This window comes from Micropterus salmoides, unplaced genomic scaffold, assembly GCF_014851395.1.
Source record: "Micropterus salmoides isolate LMB-PRFRI ecotype aquatic unplaced genomic scaffold, ASM1485139v1 Ms_hic_scaffold_20, whole genome shotgun sequence".
In the NCBI taxonomy this organism is placed as follows: domain Eukaryota; kingdom Metazoa; phylum Chordata; class Actinopteri; order Centrarchiformes; family Centrarchidae; genus Micropterus; species Micropterus salmoides.
In genome coordinates, this window is record NW_024041151.1 from 25683831 (window position 1) to 25704418 (window position 20588).

Genomic DNA, 20588 nt, shown 5'->3' on the forward strand with positions numbered 1-20588 from the left:
TGCAAACTCAGTGGTGTTTTTACCCCACGAATATGACCAAATGTTCCTTAAAAAAACGACATATTTTAAGATGTTATTGGAACTCTATGCGTAAAAATGCCTAGATTTGAATTCTATTTAATTTACAATTTACAGCCTGCCCTGATCCTCTGTTCAACGAGCTGGTGAAGAGCCGCGCTTCCAAAACCATCAAGACTCTGACGGAGATCAACATCGCCTTCTTGCCCTACGAGTCTCAGGTAAATATCCAACGGTGCATAATGGTCTTGTGTAATGATGGTTGCACTTGTGCTGATTATTCATTTATTTAGATTTAGACGTCTTAAACACAATCAGGCATAAAAATGTCTTTTTAAATGTGACAAAAACAGTGTGTGTGCACATCTGGACCATGGATTGTTTTCCCTCCTTGCCATATTCACCTTCTTTTCTTATGAAGCTAATTTCCATAACCTAACAAACAAAAAAAAACATGTTTTACAAATGTACTACTATCACTAACAAACACTGATTGATTAATTGTACTGAGGATTCTCACAAATGCCTTGAGTAATTTGCTCCCCACAACTGCAGGTGGCGCTATGAGTCAATTTCAGTGCGCCAAGAGGTTGAGCAGAGAGGCTTCTGCCAGCCACTGTGGACTATAGACTGTATAAAACATGGACATCATGTCCTTGACCGTCAACCATAGGTTTCTGAAGTGCATGGATGTAATAAAAGAAGCTGCTCAGTGGCATATGAAGCCAAAAGCATTAGGTACAGGTTTAAAATTACCAGTGCTGTATCCAAAAATCATTACTCATTCACCACTCCCTCTCTATGGAGTTCTATGTAGAGAACTACAGTGCGCACACAGGCAAAATGGAAATAACGCTTTCGGCCGTGTATGGAGCTAGCTAACTTGCTTAGCATCTGTAATTCAGGTTAACCGTCATGTTAACAGGGTTCACAATTTTCTGTAGCGAACAACAGTCTTAAAACTAAATGTACTCACCAGAAAAAGTGAACCGCCAACTCCTAATAACCTTTTCAACGCCACTGTTTAAATTTGCACAGTGCCGTGGGTACGAATCACTCCTGAGCCTGATTGCCATGGCAACGACTTAAATAATCCCGCCCTGAAGCATATTCTGCTTTAAGGTCTATTTTCCTCTAAATGGGACCACAATTTACTAAATGAACATCATGCTGTATTAAAAAAGACCTGAAACTAGCGATTGAGACCATAAACTCAATAGGAACTTGAAAAGAGGTGCTACAGCAATGTGCAGAATGACAAAAATATGTTTTTTTTGAAAATTCATCCATGTAAACTGCTCTGGTACAACCCCTAAATTACATTATGGACCTGAATATTTGCATAATATGACCTCTTTAACAATGTAAGTCTATGGGAAAAGTCTTTTGGGGCCGGTGTGCATCACGTCACGGAGCTGGGAGTTGTAATTCCATGATTTGGCCACTATGTCAAATTGGCTTCAAAGCACAGCACTCCTGCATTCAGCATTCCTGAGGGTTTGCTGAAGAGCCGTTGTGAAGCTCAATGTGGGCGCCGGCCATCACTATCTTGGCAGTGCCTGACTCTGGCTAATGCAAAAGTAGGCAAAGAGTTGGAGCTGAGGCAGGCTGAATAAGACCTGGTGGCTGAACCACCTAGCGGCAAGCCTCCTGAGAGGGCACCCACCTGTCAGTCATGCATAACATTAAGCGTTAATATAATTTAAACGGGTGAATTATATAAAAAACCACCCCCTGCACACTTGGCATGAACAGCTGTCATCCTCTTGTCCACAGTGGCTGACAGCGGCGGTTCAATCTGCCCTCCTCTGCTCTGCTCAACCCCCCTGGCAGTTAAATTGACTCAGAGTGCCACCTGCTGTTTGCCGAATTACTAGGACATTTGTAAGAAACTCCTTAGCACAATCACAGCGGAAACATTGTGCCAAATGCCACATGATACTATCTTGTCTTTGTAGGATATATTTTTGTACTCATAAGACTGTACTTGTTTCTGAAGCATGATGTATTAGAACTATGTGAAATATTTCCACAACAAAATGCATGTCTGTTAATGTTTTATTTGTTTTGCAAACCACACTGTGTTTGTAAGTGAATCGTAGGGCATTTTTAAAACATGTTTTGATTGTTTAAGCCTTGGCAGAAAATTAGCTCCATATTTTCTCCTCTTAGCAGGAAATGAATGAAAGTTGATTCACATTTATTGTTTGCTAGCAAAAACCAGAGACAAAGAAATGCAGCGGGAAATCGATAAAGACAGGTGGTAGGACAGAGATGCTGAAAGGACACAGACAGGAATAGTAACAGCGAGGTTACTGGTTGTTTGAGTCAGGGATGGATAGAAAGAGATGGAGGGAGGAGAGAGAAACACAAAAACCCTCTCTTGGCATAATGCTGCTGACTCACCAGTCACTCTGTTTACTGCCAGATTGTTCCAAAAAGACTCACATTTGTCACATTGCTTCTCCACCTTTGCTATATTTCCAAATTCCTACCTCCATCATGTTTTTCCTCCTCCTGTTTTCTCTTTTTTCTATCTCGCCATTTCTCCATCCTTTCTTTTATATGTTGCTTGTGCTCTCTCTGCTCACGGCTCTCATCAAGCTTTTCATTTTTTCTTCCTATTATATTTATTCTTTCCCTTCCTCCAACCATATTTTTCTTAATTTTCCCCGTCCTCCACTCCCCCTCCTCTCCTTCTATGTTCCACATCTCTCCTTCTGCCCATCCTTCTCTCTCATAAAGATGCTGTTTGGCCCACAATGCTTTACTCCCCTCCTGTCTACTATGATTAATTCAGAGTCAGTGGTTTTCTGCTCCAGGCTATGTGCTGCCTCATTGCCCCGCCCACAGGCTGATACGCTCGCCCCATTGGATGAGTCAGGATCCACACAGCAAGTGGTAGCCAATGGTAAACGGGCTAACAAAGGGACGCTTCTGCAGAGCAGCATGTGACCGTGGACAGATGGGGTGGGAGGAGGGAGTGGTGTGATGCATGTATGAGAAAAGGGGAGGAAACAAGGACAGGAGAGTAGAGGAGACAAAACAAGAGGACAAGAGGACAAGAGGCAAAAAGAAATGAGAGGATAGGAAACAAACAAATGAAAGAGGAAAGAGGAGGGATGTAGTGGAAACAGGGCAGATGAGGAAAGTAGAAGAGTAGAAAAGATAAGGAGACACAGGAAGAGGAAAGGAGATGGGAGGAACAAGGAAATTAAACAGGAGACGAGGTGAGAGGACAGAAGAGAATTGGTGGCAGGTGATGAAACAAGGAAACAAAAAGGAGAGGAAAGAAGAGGTTTAGAAAGGAGATGAGAGGACCGCGAGGAGGATGAGGACACGAGAGAAGGAGAGGAAACAAGAGGAAACGGCAGGAGAGATAAGACAAGGAGGATAAACACAAAGGAGAGAAGATAACAGAAGAGGAGAGAATATGTAAATCAGCTATGTTTGATATCATCACAAGACCTCCAGCTTGTATTTAATACAGCAAGATAACATGCTGTCTGTGCACTGTGTCCTGCTGCATTTTACACAGAGCAGTTCATGTTTCTACATGATGCTGAAACTCTGTTCAGATCAATAATTAGTCTTTATATGGTGGAATCTGTTCATGAATTTAAAAACACAAAGGGTTTCAGTCAGCAGCAGCAACTCTTTGAGACAAAGACTGTGCACATTAAGTAAAAAAAGGATGTTGGAAGGTGGAAAAGATCAAATCAACAAAAGTAGGTAGGTAAGAAACTGTTTTGCTGAGGCAATGTTTACGCTGTGTGCATGTTTGTGTGTTCAGGTGTACTCTCTGGACAATGCAGACGCCTTCCACAGTTTCTACAGCCCACATAAGACCCAGCTGAAGAACCCGGTGATGGAGAGGCTGGCCGAGCAGCTGGCCACGCTCTGCGCCACCCTGAAGGAGTACCCTGCCGTCAGATACCGAGGGTGAGCGGCAGTGGGCATTTTAGAAGTCAAGGAAATATTTGGACAGATCAGGTGTTAAAGCTAACCATGGGCGCTACAGTGAAGATGTTGGCCTGCATTTGTCGAACTACTAAGTGTGAAAATTTGAAAGACCACATTTCTTTTCATATCGAGCTCAGGAGACATCAAAACTACAGCGGCCGCGATGGGTCATCTTAACGGTGGCTGACTTATTATCTGTTCAGCTGTAATCCCTGCCCTTATCTGTCTACACTGCTCAGCTCTCTCTGTCCATTCTCACTACTTGACAGACCTCAATCAATTAAAAAAGTAATTAAATGTAATTATTAGAGCACTGATTCAGCATATTTGCTTAAATGAATGTTTCCCCCCTTTGAGATCTGTGTCCTTTTGGGAACTGCAGCAGGGACAGAGGTCTTACACACCTGCCTGCCACTCAAATGCTTCCAAAAGTATTGGTTATCAAAATGTTTTTTTCTGTCTTTTCTTTATGTTTTTGCTCATCTGCTTGCTTGAATGTGTATCTTTGTGTCCAATATCCGTCCATCCATCTGTCTGTCATTCTGTTAGCGAGTACAAGGACAATGCCACCCTGGCCCAACTGGTTCAGGACAAACTGGACGCCTACAAGGCTGATGACCCCACTATGGGAGAGGTAAGCTCAGGAGAATACTTTTTTTGTCGCCATATATTCCTGCTTTGTTTTTACCTGTTGTCTGTTACTGAGAATGTACTTATCACATGTATTATGTAAGACATGTTGTACGTTTTTATATCTTATAGCTATACCTTTTATTCCTGTATCTGTTTGTCCTTCTCTCTGTAGGGTCCAGATAAGGCTCGCTCACAGCTGATCATCCTGGACAGGGCGTTTGACCCCGTCTCTCCTGTCCTGCATGAACTCACCTTCCAGGCCATGGGCTACGACCTCTTGCCCATCGAAAACGATGTGTACAAGTATGAAAAACACAAATGACAAAACAGAAAAATGATTACTTGTGAGGGCTATGTTTCAATTTTAATTAAGGTGTTGGTTAAAACTCGGACAAGATATTCATATCAGCTTCAATCACAAATGTGGACCTAAATTTGTTTCAGTCAGGATGTGTGTCTTGTTTTTCTTCAGGTATGAGACGAGTGGCATCGGAGACTCTCGTGAGAAGGAGGTTCTGCTGCATGAAGACGATGACCTGTGGGTGAGCCTGAGACACAAACACATAGCGGAGGTGTCCCAGTGAGTACTTGTTTTCATACTCTTGTATATCTCTTCACTCAGTCTTTGAATACTGAATTAAGCGCTATGACGACCTTTCTCTCATGTGTTGCTGCTCCTCCTTTGCTGTTTGTGTTTTGTCATTAGGGAAGTGACACGCCAGTTGAAGGAGTTTTCTGCCAGCAAGCGGATGAACACTGGGGAGAAGGTGAAGAGGGAGCTGCAACAGAAAATGTTGATTAGATGATGTGTATAGTCTGAACATACAGTATTGACAAGATAGTGGTGCGAAGTGATCAACTGCTCATTTTTAAGAAACAGTTCTATATCTTGGCGAAATACGCTTATTCATTGTCTTGCTGAGAGTTAAATAAGAAGGTCGATACCACCATGTCTGTCCATTAAATATGAAGCTGAAATCAGCAGGTGGTTAGGCTAGCTTAGCATAAAGACTGGAAGCTATCCTGGTAAAACCACCACTTGTTTTTACATTTTTGGGGATGGATTAAATAAATGAGATAATATTAGTATAGTGAGCTTTAGAGGTGCTGGTAGGCAGATTATGTTTGGACACAGCCAGGCTAGCTGTTTCCCCCTGCTTCCAGTCTTTAAGATAACTCACTACTGGCTGTAGCTTCACATTTAACATAAAGACATGAGAGGTACATCTAACTCTCTGCAAGAAAGCAAACTATTTCCCAACATGTAAAATCTTTTCAGAAAATGTAAACAGTATTTAATTTAATTAATTAAAAAACTTTTGTCAGCATCATTTGGCAGTAGAAATTAAAAGTCTTGTTTCTATCTTTTGTTTCTTTTGACATTTGTAGCAAAAAGGACAAACAGGATTATAATTCATAATTATTAGATTCAATCAAATCTAGTTGATCAAGACTTCAAATAGGAACAGCTTTATGTTTTCTATTTCCAAATAGAATAAATTACTTTTCTAACTAAACTCTTCAAGTGTTGAGTGGCCAACTGGTTGTTCTGCCATTAGAAAATCCAACATAAATATGGTCCGATATTAATAATTTCGATGTCTATTTTATTATATCTTGCCCTGATGTTGACATCATCACACTTTTAGCTTTTGTTTTTGTTTTCAGACCACAATGAGGGACCTGTCCCAGATGCTGAAGAAGATGCCTCAGTACCAAAAGGAGCTCAGCAAGGTGTGTGTGTGTGTGTGTGAGAGAGGGAGAGTTTTCCAGAAATGTGTATGCTGAACCTGCGTGTTTTGTGTTTTTCAGTACTCCACTCATCTGCAGCTGGCTGAGGACTGTATGAAGCATTACCAGGGAACAGTGGACAAACTGTGCCGTGTGGAACAGGTGAGAGGGCAGGCGAGAGACGAGAGGAAAGCGGGGGATAACAGGGCTTTCTGAAGTCTCCAGTCATTAAAATGCTTTTATAATCCCTTGAAATGTGTATTCCAGGGGTTTTAAATGACAAACATATGATACCTGCGCTCTGTGTTACAGGATCTGGCTATGGGCACAGACGCTGAGGGAGAGAAGATCAAAGACCCCATGAGAGCTATCGTGCCCATCCTGCTGGATGCCAACGTCAGCACATATGACAAGATCCGCATCATCCTGCTCTACATTTTTCTCAAGAATGGTAAGAAATCAAATCTAAATCTTGTAAAAACTGCTAAACTTTGTTTTTTTGTTTTACATGGTTTTTATTGCTTGTTTAAATTATTTGCACTCTTTATTGTTGCTTCAGCTGTTCTGATCACCCTTTTAAATATCATCTCAGACTTGCGAGTATTAGAATTACATTACAATACATAGGACCTGTTGTACAGAATTGTACAGGGACATTAGCCAGATATTTCACTGCACAGTTAAAACTTGAACATTATAATAATTTCTAGATTTTCTTGTCACTGACTAAAGCTTTAGTAAGTTAGTTCTTAGGTCAGACATAACCTAATAATAAGCTGTTCAAAGGTATATTTTATACTTCCTGTTTATTACAAAGATTTGAGTTTTAATATAACGATTTTATTTTTGCACTCAAGTTACAAAACCTGCCGTTCTGGGGCTCCATCCCAGAACAAACTCAACATATTAAATGTAAACATACATGTTTTTCAGTTGCAAGTTGCTGTGTGTGTGTGTGTGTGTGTGTTCAGGCATTACGGAGGAGAACCTGAACAAGTTGATCCAGCATGCTCAGATCCCCCCTGAGGACAGTGAGATCATCACCAACATGGCTCACCTGGGCGTCCCCATCGTCACAGATGTAAGGTCCTCCCTGGGTGCCGCTCCTCTTTTTATTTCTTTTCTTCTTCTCTCTCAGTATCGCCGTCTGCTTTCTATCATCTCGTTGGGATTGATGTGCACTATGAGTCTGCACTCCTGTACCTCTCACTCACCTTTATTTGCAATGTCTGTACAATATCCTCTCCTCGTTCAGTGTGCAAGGATGAAATCTTGCCAGACAATATGAAAGACCTACAGGTGATTGTGGTCACCAATGCTTTTGTCCTTTTATACACATTCTCTCTTTCAAGTCTTTGTCTCTTCTTTAGTCCACCCTCCGCAGAGGAAAGAAGCTGGACAGGAAGGAGCGTGTGAGCGAACAGACCTATCAGCTGTCCCGCTGGACACCACTGGTCAAGGATATCATGGAGGTGTGTTTGAAGGGCTATTTCATTAGTCATATACAGTATTGCGCAAAAGACAGGTGTGGAAAAAATGCTGTAAAGTAAATGGGTTCAAAATAGACATGTTTATAGATTGTATTTATTAATAAACAAAATGCAAAGTGAGTGAACAGAAGACAAATCTAAATCAAATCAATGTTTGCCTTTAAAACAGTATCAGTCCTTCTAGTTAAACTTGCTCAAAGTCAGACATTTAGGCGAACTGTCAGGTGTATGATTAAACAGTTATACCAAACAGGTGCTAATGATCACCAATTCAATATGTAGGTTGAAACACAATCATTACCTGAAACAGAAACAGATGTGTAGGAGGAATCTAACTGGGTGAGGAACAGCCAAACTCAGCTAACAAGGTGAGGTTGTCTAAAGTCGTACACCATGGCGACTGAGCACAGCAGCAAGACACAAGGTAGTTATATTGCATCAGCAAGGTCTCTCCAAGGCAGACAGGGGTTTTCAGATGTGCTGTCAAAGATCTTTTGAAGAAGCAAAGAAACGTGCAACATTACGGAACGTAGAAAAGTGGACGGCCAAAGAAACTGACTGCAGCAGAAGAAAAACATATCATCCCTTTACAATCAGAAGATGTCGAGCAGTGCCATCAGCTCAGAGCTGAAGAAAACAATGGGACCCTGTTACACCCATCTACTGTCCGGAGGTCAGAAGTGGCCTTCATCAAAGACTTGCGGCCAAAAAGCCATACCTCTGACAAACAAGGCAAGTGACTTACCTATGCACAGTAACAGAAACTGGGCTGGAGAAAAATAGCAGTTTGTTGCTCTGGACTGATAAGTAAATATGTGAAATATTTGGCTGTAGAAGGCAGGTTGTTCAGTGAAGGGCTGGAGAGTGGTATACAAATGAGTGTCTGCAGGCAACAGTACACAAATATGGTGGAGGTTCATTGCAAGTTTGGTGCTGCATTTCTGGAATGTAGTTGAGGATTAGTACAGGCAGATACTTATTCATCATGCAATACCACCATGGAGGCATCTGATTGGCCCCAAATTTATTCTGCAGCATGACAACAACCCCAAACATACAGTGAAAATCGTTAGGAACTATTTTCAGTTCAAAGGAGTCTTGGAAATGGTGGTATGGCTCCCACAGAGCCATGATCTCAACATCATTGAGTCTGTCTGGGATTACATGAAAAGAGAGAAGCAGCTGAGGCTGCGTGAAACTGTGGATAGTTCTCCAAGATGTCAACCTACCTGCCAAGTTCTAACAAAAACTATGTGCAAGTGTGCCTTTAAGAAGTGATGCTGTTTTTAAGCAAAGGGTGGTCATACCAAATATTGTATACAGTATATAATTATGATTTGATTTAATAATTAGATTTTTCTTCTGTCTCTCACTAATTGATAAATCTATCTATAAATAACCTATTAACTAGGGTTAGGGTTGAAAATTCTTTTACTTTACAGCACTTTCCACACCTGCCTTAAACAGTACTGTAAATTTAATTTGGTGTGTGTTTTTAAGACAAATAGGGTTTTAACCTGCTGTCCAGCAGCTATATTGGAGGTTCTCTTCTTTATAGTTAAAAAACATCCTTGCAGTAGGTGTGTTTCTTTTCTTCTTCAAGCACACCTAAATTGTGGATCTAAAAACAACGAACAATTTTAGGCTAACAGAATTGTTTGCTTTTCAGTTGATGTACACCCAACATTTATACAACCTTAGTCAAATATCTGATTTTCCAGCCTGGTTATCATCAGCTATATTTAGCCCCTTATTTGTGCAAGGCCAATTCTCCAATGGACCTCCATGATGGAGCCACACATGGTTGCTAAGAGACATGACACAACTGTGAAGCCCCTATTGATGTGTGTTTGTGTGCGTGGTGAAGGCGGACAGTATTGCTGTCAAAGATCTGTTTTGTCTTTTTGACCCCCACGAAGGATGCTATTGAGGATAAGCTGGACACCAAGCACTACCCCTACATCTCCACCCGCTCCTCTGCCTCCTTCAGCACCACTGCAGTCAGGTACACACAAACACACACACACACACACACACACACACACACACACATATGCACACAGTGTTCCATCTCATTGTATAGTAGCAGCCCATTTCAAACTAAAAAGCCAGAAATGATGGTATTAGATCAATAGTAATTTGGGAAGGGAGATGAGTCTAACCGATCAATACTTGATATAAATTGAGGGCAAGGAGGTGATGCTGAAGAGTGGCAGGTTAGTGAGCCGTGTACAGATCTCATTGCAAGGATAGGAGGCATGATAAGAGCTCAGACATTCACTAACTCTTATATATATATTTTAATGAGGAACAACATCTATAGAGGAGTTAAAACTGGGCAGGAGCATCTAATAATTAGAACTTTTTAGAAATTGACGATAGATGTTTACACATTTTGAAACTGACTCATTTGAATCTCATGAAATTATTGGATTCATAAAATTACCTGCAGTCACAGGAGGTAAAAAGTTAAAAAAAGTTTGTAAAAGACTGCTGAAATGTTTCCTTCCTTGCATGTGTGTGTGTGTGTGTGTGTGTGTGTGTGTGTGTGTGTGTGTGCGTGGTTGTCTATGAGGGGGTGTGATGAAGCCACACTGAGCCCCACTAATCAATACACTCCTGCCTGTGTGGAAGTTTCTGGCCTGTATTGATTCAGCATCAAATCCTCTTCCATTACAAACTGATCTGCCTCATTGGCTGTCCTTCCCCGACAGACCCAGCACTGAGGTTCATATTAGTACACATATAGGTTAGTCAGAGGAAAGCTGCACAGATGCGGATGAAACCTCTGATGCTTGGCTTTAAGTCAGCTTATTTGGTTTCATTGGCTATAATTAATATTTTGTATATTATAAACGTATCAAATAGTCATGTGTGTAATATGAAAGAATTTGCTTATAGAGACAAACCCATGGAATTATCACCAACTCTACATTTCCCTCAGCTCTACAGAGCTTTGTTTTGGTTTTCAAGCAGTTGGTTCACTCTTATTGCTCTCATAGTGTGGTTTTTGGCAGCAACAGGCAACTGTTTTTGGTGAAAAAAAGCTCTAGTAAATCCACTCTACAATACCTGCCCAGCACCAAACGGCAGAACAAGTTAGCAACTAGCTGGAGCAAAGCTCATACTTTTCTAAAACCAGAGAGGAGGAACCAAAAAACAGAGCTATAAGAATAATGAATATTGAACTTAATCACCTGGAGTCCAGAAACACAACTGCAATAAGGTTCTGTCCGTTATATAAAGACATCTGACCCAAGCGTAATATGTTCAGTTTGTGCTCTTGTTTTCTATAATCCTTTCTTGGTTGACAAACACACTACACACCGATGTCAGATGGTCTGCGTCCAGCAATAGAAAAGAAAATCAAAAGTGAATTTCTATAGTCTGCAGATATTTGACATAACAATATGTGGCGGTTAAATTTGTCTTCATACACTGCATCATCATCTTTCCATAATATTGGTGGGTAATGTGATTTTACTCACAAAATATTGTTGTGAGAGAATGGTAAAAAAAAAACAATGAAGATGCCAAAAAACAAAACAAAACCGAGCTATAAAACTGTAATAACGTGACACTGTTTTCCTTTCTCCTCTGGCAGTGCTAGGTACGGCCACTGGCACAAGAATAAGACACCTGGAGAGTACCGCACTGGCCCACGTGTCATGGTCTTCATCATCGGTGGCGTGTCCTTCAGTGAGATGCGCTGTGCCTATGAGGTCACACAGGCCAATGGGAAGTGGGAGGCCGTTATTGGTGAGTAGTGCAACAGGAGGCGCCGCTGAGCGCAAGCTGAGAGAAAGAACGAGGGTTCATATATGTAGGCTTTGGCCGTGGCTAGTCAAAGATACATCCACGACAACCTTAAGGAGTAACTTAACAGCCCCTGAAAATGGAATTGAAACTTCCAACCTGAGAGGGGCAGTAAAACACTGCTTTTCAGTCTGGTGTTAAGTTACTCTTTAGAGTACCACAGATTGGACGTGTCTGTAAAAGCTGCGTCCTAATTCAACAGCCACGTCATGTGGAGCATTTTCAGAGGACTGTGTGAAGTCAGACCGGCAGGTGCAGGTTGAGTCTGGCCTTCAGGCCCTCTGGAGGACACAGCTTCTGAACCGGGACACAGCTTAAAAATGAACAAAGATGGAGGGGAAAGGAAGCATGGAAGGAACCACTGTAAGTCAGGTGAACAGTGGACAGTCTAACCCTTAGGTGGAAGTGTGAATTCAGTATATAAAAGGAAAGATTAAGCTCTATAAGACGTGACCTTATCAGAATCTGATTTTTTTTTGTTTGTCAAAGCATGGGGTGAAATTAATTGTCCTTTTTTCAACATAATCCAAGTTTTTAAGAGTTAAAAAAAAACAGTCACTGACCAAAATAATATATTCACCACTGGCAAGCTAGACCTAAAAATAGCATATAGTTTTAGAATCAATAGAAGATTAAATGTGATTTGATATTTCAGTAATGTTACGTCAGGTAACGACAAAATGACAACTCAGGTGTATGTTCAAGTTTTGTGAACAGAACCCACCCAAAACACAAATCCCCAATACACACACATCAGTTTCCTAACAACCACACACTTCACATGTAATCCCGTGTCTGTGGAAGGTGTAGCTGCAGATAGCTGTTACAACCAGCCTACTGTGTGCAACGTGTTCTGTTAAAATAGCCCTTTATGTTATGCCCCTCTGTACTGTTTGTTTGATGTCTTAAAGCTTCGCCAGCCAGTCTGTGTTACAAATGGAAAAGTGTCTTGTTAGTTTTTGTTGTGCTCTGCTTCAGCTGTTGTCTTTTAAAAACAACTGTTGTCTTTGAATTGCAGCCGCGCCATGTCTTCTTCTTATGTGTCTGTGTGTCCAACTTTTATGTGTCTGTGCAACATGGCGAGCGTGTGCCTGTGTGTGACCTGTCGGTGGACGAGTGTGTCTCTGTGTGTATGTGCTGTGCGACGGGTTGCTTGTTTTAACCCTTTTGTTTTTTGGAGCGAGTGGGGGAGGGGGCGTGGCATGTGCTGAGAGATGAGTGGTGAAGCCGCCTCTGTTCCTCCACAGGTGCCACCCACTTGCTCACCCCCACCAAATTCTTATCGGACCTGCAGCACCCTGACTTCCGAGAGTCCACTAGGGTGTCCTTTGAGGACGCAGACCCCTCAGCCGAGTGAGGCAGAGACAGATTGGGAGGGAGGGAGAGAGAAATCACACTGAAAAAAGTAAAGGCAGCCGTGCAAAGAAGCCCTTTCTGAACCTTCACAGCACAAGGGCTTCCTCGTTCCTTCTTCTTTGAACACTCAGTACTGTTTTATGTAACTCCACCCTCCTCCTCCCCGTGTCCCTCAGGGATGGGTACCCCCGACCTCTCCTCACTGCATGGACTGCTCTGTCAGGCTCCAGTCTGTGTATACTGAGCATTAGCCAATCAGAGTGGGAGGCCTGGTGTCAATACAGGAAGGCTGAATCCAAATGTCTTCACCGCACTTGCAGACCACAGTCCAAATCCACAATTCACCAAGTTCCCAAAGGGACTCATGTGGGCTTTCTGCAGACTTCTAGAGAGTCTGCTTGAGGTGCAGACTTCACCCAACAGTAATTTAAAATTGCAGACACAACAATATATAAGCTATAAATGTAAAAACCAAAACCCATACAAGTAGGAGATATTACTTGCATCACATAGAAACAATATTTAACCATACAATATTGTAGAAATATTTAGAAGAAAGTTGACACTAAGATGCATCAATATGTGTGCAATGTGTCTGATTAGGGGTTTACATATGTAGCCTCGCAAAGTTGACATGCTGACGGTGAGCACATCAACTTTGTACAATAAATCAATCCGCAGGGCCCTTGAGTCCAGAGGGTGGACATTTGAATTCAGCCCAAGCAAAGTCTGTGCTGAAGAGCGGCCATGTCTGAGGGGGTCGTGACCCCATCCCTGCTGCCTCCTCCCATCATCTCAACTGGGTGGATTAAATCGGCCCTCGACAGCCACCCAAAGGCCCTTTGAGCCTCTTGAAATCTCACTCCAGATTTAATCTACCCCGAGATCCATCTTTATCAGTTTTTCCTGTCACATTATTTTTCTAGTTTACCCTTTGCAAAGACAATCACCTTGATTTGTTACTGGTTTCTTTCAGAACAGGTCCTAGAGTTGATGTTGGATTTTAAAGAAGGATTCTCCTTTTTTCCTTGTGTTTTGTTTTTCTTTTGACTCCCAGTCCTCTGACTCCGTCCATGTCACTTTCGCTTAGCCTACCATCACATGCTCACATGGCTCATGGCTCGTCCGCAGAGGGTGCTAAATGTTTGCAACAAATCCTCTTTATCATAATAATACTTTCAGGGTGCTGACACACCTGGCAATTTTGGGGGCAACATAGGTAAAAACAATGATTTCAGAAAATTCAGTTCAGTTGCCCCAAAAGTTGCCCTTTGTAGCATGGCCTCTATGATGCCTCTCTGCTGACAGAGTCTGGCAATGTAGCAATGTTCCACCTGATACGCTTTAGCAACCTAATAAAAAGTAAGGATGCCTCACATGTCAAACAGATGGCACTAACCCCTCCTCCCCCCTAATGCAGGGAGACCCTTCCAAAACTCATCCCTTACACCAGTAACTAGCAGACTTTCAATTTTCAGTTTATTGATGCAGGAACACAGAAACATATACAGGCTCTTGAAGAACTTAACTCAGAAGCTGAACCAAAATACAAAATGTTTAGTGTTTTTAATCTACATTCAAATACACACACTCATTGCCACTGAGGTTTGTCCATTTAAATGAAAACTTTTGCAGTTGATGTATGCATGGGTTGTCTAAATGCATTTAAGGGTTCCGGCAGTTTATTTTAAATAGGCCACACTTCCAAGAATTTGGCAACTATTTCAAGTAAAATGGTTTGGAAAAAGATTTTTTTAATAACTGGATAAAATGTGTAGTGTTGAAATGTCAACTGTTGAAAAAAGTGCCTAAAATTCTGTCAGGAAATCGATTATAGATTTGTTTTGAACCAAGTTGTTAAGGGAAACTAACTCTTATTCCTCAATTCAGAAGGTTAGGTGATTTGTAAATAGCCACAAGGTGACACTATCTGCACCAAAAATCAAAACATAACCTTGTTGGCAGAGGTAATAAATAATAACTATTTGCATAAATATCCATGACTACCTCATTGCCTGTTTCTGTAATTTATTAGTAAGGCTACCTTTATAAACACATTCCCATTAAAGGTTCAGTGTGTAATATTTAGGAGGATCTATTGACAGAAATGCAATATAATATCCATAACTACGTTTTCAGTGGCGTGTAAAGACCTTACATAATGAACCGTTTTGTTTTTATTACCGTAGAATGAACCATGTCTGTTTACATACACTGCAGGTCCTCTTACATTGAAGTCACAATGTTGCGCCGCAATGTTTCTACAGTAGCCCAAAATGGACAAATGGCTTTACAGAGTGCGTTTCATCCAGGTTCCGACACTACGCTGAAAACGTACGAAAAAGAAGAAGTAGTAGTCGTTATGGCTGAACGATTTGGGGAAAAAATATAATTGCGATTTTTCTGCCAGATATTGCAATTACAATTTGATTTTTGATTTTTTTGTTGAAGTTTTGCTGAAGTTCAATATTCACTGCCAGTCTATTTTTGACAGAAGCCGCGTCAAGCAGCACAGAGCAGATGAACCAGGCAGGAAGTCCGACACAGAACGGCATAGAGAATCCGGTCGATTTTCAAAATAAAACACCCTTTGCAGACTCCCGATAGTGTATCAACAATAAACACAGTTAAAACAGACAAAAAGAAACAATTTAACTACGTAGCTACTTAACCATAGAAGCACAAAAATAAAGGACAACTGAACAAATAAGCGAAATCTGAACAAGTCAGCAAATCATTCTGAAATGCTCCGTGTGGATATTTAACGTTAGCCTGCAGAGAGCGGAGCGGAACGGGCTATCAGAGAGCTGTTATCCATAGTTGAAGCCCAGTAATTAACAAATTAACAATAACAACACATTAACAACGTGTAGGCTGAACGCTCCGCTACTGAAGCTTCAGTGTGAGTTGACGCCGGAAACGTTTTCCTCTAGTTTTGTTTGAGTGTGTCAGCCACCTCCTGCGCTTTTTCAAAAGGGAGGATTGAGCAGTGACTGAGCCGTTGGTTGCAATTCGCAACCATCACCACTAGATGCCACTAAAACTTGCACGCTGAACCTTTAAAACTGGATAGAAAGATAGAACGTTGTAGTTCTGGGCATCCATCTCATCCCTAACTAATCTGCTAAAGCGATATCGTTTACAAACCAACTTTTGGTTTTATGGTTTTCTCTGTAGGCAGCTTTCACCATAAGCAGTATGGCTGCTCCCACACATACTGCTGCATTCAACACTTCCTGAGCAAAATGGCCATCACTTACTAAAACAAACTCTTTGTTTTTGTTATGCTATTTTGGTCTAAAACCTAGACATGTACAGTAATAATTTAGTGGCGTTGGAGATCAATGTCACAGTGTTGTGTTTCTGGGGCAAAAAAGGCCCACGAAGCTGTGTGTTTGGGGAACAGCAGAGAAGCAGGCGAGGCCAGTCCGACGTTGACCTCCGTGACCCACACTAAACACCCACCCCCACATCAACATAACAACCCAACTCGAGATGGGCTTGCCTCTTTCTCTTCTGCTTTTACCTTTACCTACCTCTACTTCCTGTTCAGACCTCTCCTAGGATCAAGTTTAGTTGGACTGTAGGTTAATGTCTTTGAGGTAAAGCAGCTGATCGAACCAAATTGGGAGAAACACGCAGCTTTGCAACAGAAACAAATCAATGTAGGTCAGCTACTGTTGATAATGTTGAGCAGGTGTGAGGAGTAAATCAAATGGTTTGTTTGGCTTTTTTATGACAAAGAATTAAGATGGCAGTAATCAATCTGTAAATCTGGTTAACGACAAACAAATTTAGCAGTAAGTTTGCTTTACTCCAGTCTAGCACCTTCCAGGTTTTACCTTGTCTGAAATGTGTCTTCAGCTGTCACAACAGTTCATCCCTGTGTTATTAGTAGTAGATTTCCACATTTTCATATTTATAGCAATAGACGCAACTTTCTGGTTTTGGATTTGGACATGTAGAGACAATCCGCTTTGGTTTGTTTTGCAGTATTTTTTTAGCTATCTGAATTATGCATGCTCTTTAGTTAAAGGCCCACACCTGTCATGTGTACATTTTTCTAACACCTGATTGGCTGTGCTGTGTGGACAATTTTTGTGTTGCAGGATTGCTAGTAGCCCAGCTACTGCTTTTTGCTCCAATAGGTATGAGAGATGTATGAGAGCTGTGTGGTGTCATCAATGATTTTTGTGCTTACATATTGTTCAGCTGCATGTGATTTAACACAGCTTTATGGGTTTGTCTCAGGCTGTATGTTTGTAGAGGGAAAGACTCAAGAGTATTGAAGTGGAATACATTTCCATCTTACTTTACACAGAAAAATCAAGATTAAAATATTTCACCTCTAAAACAAGTGAAATAAAATGAAAATCCTTGATTTTGGACATACAAGGTCATACCTCTAGTGTTGGAGATTTACCCACGTTAAGATCAGTTAAAAGAGTACACGTTCCTACACAAGCTGAGACATTTTTCTTCGTTAATATCTAAAATTGACTGAAGCAAGACAGTTTTCAGGACTTTTAAAGATATTCTTCTGAAGACAAGATTTTTACTAGACAACAGATGTTTTATGAGCTTCAGTTGAACGCATAATCTGAATATGCAGTGTAACTGCAGCTATAAGATAAATCTAGTGAAATATAGAGTACAAAGTATCCCTCTGAAATGAAATGCAGGTTAGAAAAACACTATTACAATATTACAAATACAGGAAGCACCTAAACATGTGCTTGAGTACAGTAAAAGTACTTAGTTACCTCCCACCTTTAGAATTTGTTTTTCAAACTCTTTGGTACGTGATCCATTTTAACCTTCTGGCTAATTGATTTATGATTTTATAACTTTGGGTTGCTCAGTGTTTCTATTTTTACTTTCAACATTATGTGAGCCTGCCCTCATCTACAGTATATTCATAGCAAGAGCTGAAAACACATTTTTGTCATCAGTTTATTTCCAAACGTGCAGATCTAATGCTGTGTGTGTGTGTGTGTGTGTGTGTGTGTTCTATGCATGTGTGTGTCTCCAGGATCGACCAACATCTTCACCCCCACCACCCTGCTGGAGCAGCTCAAGGCCATGAACAAACCAGAAGAGGAAGTGACAAGCTAAAATCCTCATATCACATCTCTCTCCGCTTTACCTTAACCCTGACTACCCCCTTAACATCCCCACCAAAACCCTACTTTAAGTGTGTATGCATCTTGCTTGAGAAGAAAAAAAAAAGACATCTCGGATGATAAAAAAAAAAAGAACATACATGTGGTATCAAAGAATAAAATTGTTGCAAGTATTCTCATGTTTTACAATGGATGCAACTAGATAAGCTTATTTAAAAAGGTTTAAATATCAGAACAGAAGGCCATTTAAAACTGAAAGTACCAAAATGTAATATTGTATGCTATGAAACCTGCTAGAATGTGTAAAGGTTTTTCTCGTTTGTTCCTTTGGGTTTCCTCCCCAGTGTGAGTTTTATTGGGAACGGGTGGAGGGATATGCAGTTTGAGAGGTTGATGTTGTAAAATATATCATATCAGTCAACAGGCAATATATAAATATATATAGATATATTCATCAGAGAGGAGTCCCCCCCAGCCCATTTAAGATGTTCGTATTCAGTAGCATGCTTGGACTTGTGTGGACTGTTAATGTGTTTGTGTGTGTGTGTGTTCTGGGAGCCACATTTAGCATTTAGCTTTTTCCTAAGATGTTGGATACTCCACTGAAAACCTTTGTTCTGAGTATCGAAAAGTATAAAAACGTGCTTCAAAACTTTTCAAACCACTCCTGAAGCATTATCCACTACTCAACAAACAGTGTGAAAACTCAACTGCCAGTGTTTTAGGTATATTTTTCCAAAATACTGCGCTAGTTGTGCACAAAAAATATGCTAACAATAAATAAATAAAAAATTTTACTCTTTGGAACATACTGGGCACAGTTGGACAGAGAATAAGTGGACAATGCTTATGGAGTGGTAGAAGTGATGAGGATGTTTTGATACAGTTTTTCGCGGTGAAACCATCGTGTATGTGTATCCAAGCTAACCTCGGCAGCTGTCCTCCTGCAAATTTCCATCTTGTAACACCTCTTCCCAATGTACAGAGAGCTCTAATGAATAGAGGGCAAAAAATTGTCCACATGTACCACAAGCAATGTTGCCCACGTTGACTGGAGGGGAAACAGAAACGTCAAGGTTGATTTTGTCCAATGAAAATATGTTGGAGTTACGCGAAACTTGGAACCAGGGCAAGAGTGTCTTAGCCTGTTTGCTGAGTCACGTAGCAGGTTAGGACACCCCCATTGGGAAAAACTCAAACAATCAGATACTTGCTCGTTAGCCCTATTCTAGGCAATGCGACGAGAAAAACTTTGTTTGAATAAAGTTGAAAATGTTTAACTGTTGGGAACTCGTGTGATCTGCCGAAAAGTGACTTTGTGGTGTGAAGGAAGTTTAGTGTATTCCTGCAGTGGATGAACTGATGTGGAGGAAAAAATCTTTGTAACTTGTTACTTTCTCAGATCCATTTTTTCTATGTCCCTTGCCTCCAGGATCACAGATACAAAGTCGAAGTACTGCTTGGCACAATAGATGTTTGATAATGAGAAAGCTAACGTTACTCGCTAGCTTGCGACAAGTTAAAAGAGGCAAAGGTTACGTTGCTGTGTTTGATACTCAACGCATACAATTCTGGTTAAGTATACGTTTAAAAACACTTGGTTTAGCAAACATTGGAAAGAGAAAAAAGCCAGAAACACCCCTCCTCCGGCTGCCGAGACTGTAAAGTAGTTACTTGCCACGTTTTCCTTTGTCCAGAGAAACTTCACGTTTTATTGTGGAAAAGGCCGTTGCTTGCTGATATTTAATGAATATTAAAAGGGCCAGTTGTATTTCAGTATTGTATCCTGTCTGAATAAGTCTTATCATTGGTTAGTAATGTTTAATTGAGCCATGCACTGAGTAGTGTTGTGTATATGCCATATGTTGCTGTTTTAGCTCTCACTGTCGACTGGTGAAATTTTCTGACTTCGAAGTAGTGATACTTTTCCTTTAAAGATGCCAATGTGAAGCCGCCGTGTTTGTGATGTTTAGCTGTAGCTGTTAGTCGTCAACTGAGAAAAAAGAACTTTATCCGTTTCCTCCTCTGGTGCAATGTAAAACCCTCCAATGGCGAATGGCTTTGCAAAAAACTTAAACCCACCCTTTTCACTTTTATTTCCTCCCCTCCTTCCCCTTTCCTGGCCAACAAGTTGTATATTGCACTATAATGCGTTTTCTGTGATGCAAACGCTTGACTTTGTGTTTTTTTTTTTCTACTATAATTTGCTGTTGTATAGGGTTATAGGGTTGTCAAATTAATTGATTTATATCAAAATTATTTATCAGAGAAAAAAATAATAAATACATTAGTCTGTCCTAAAACTGTTTAACTTATTGGGATTGTATGTTTGCGAGTGTTGAAGCACAAACAATACTTCCATGTGTACCTAACATGTACTAAGGCTGTCTAATAAATTGGCTTCCATTACATTAAAGACTCAATTCTTTACTTTTTAGTAGTTTCTTTAAAAAAGCAC

At 40.8% G+C, this 20588-nt stretch overlaps 1 protein-coding gene across 2 annotated transcripts; it reads left to right on the plus strand.

The window, feature by feature from the left end:
- Positions 1-135: 135 nt before the first annotated feature.
- LOC119914468 (syntaxin-binding protein 1) lies at positions 136-20541 on the plus strand (the record flags this gene model as incomplete). 2 transcript variants are annotated; one of them, XM_038733780.1, is given in 15 exon segments in its annotated part: positions 136-239; positions 3812-3960; positions 4531-4615; positions 4787-4917; positions 5087-5194; positions 5321-5381; positions 6283-6348; positions 6427-6507; positions 6658-6796; positions 7317-7426; positions 7716-7817; positions 9755-9840; positions 11440-11594; positions 12899-13056; positions 18040-20541. In XM_038733780.1, coding segments are annotated over 14 exon segments (1487 nt in total), but the record flags the coding sequence as incomplete, so codon positions are not given.
- Positions 20542-20588: the final 47 nt, after the last annotated feature.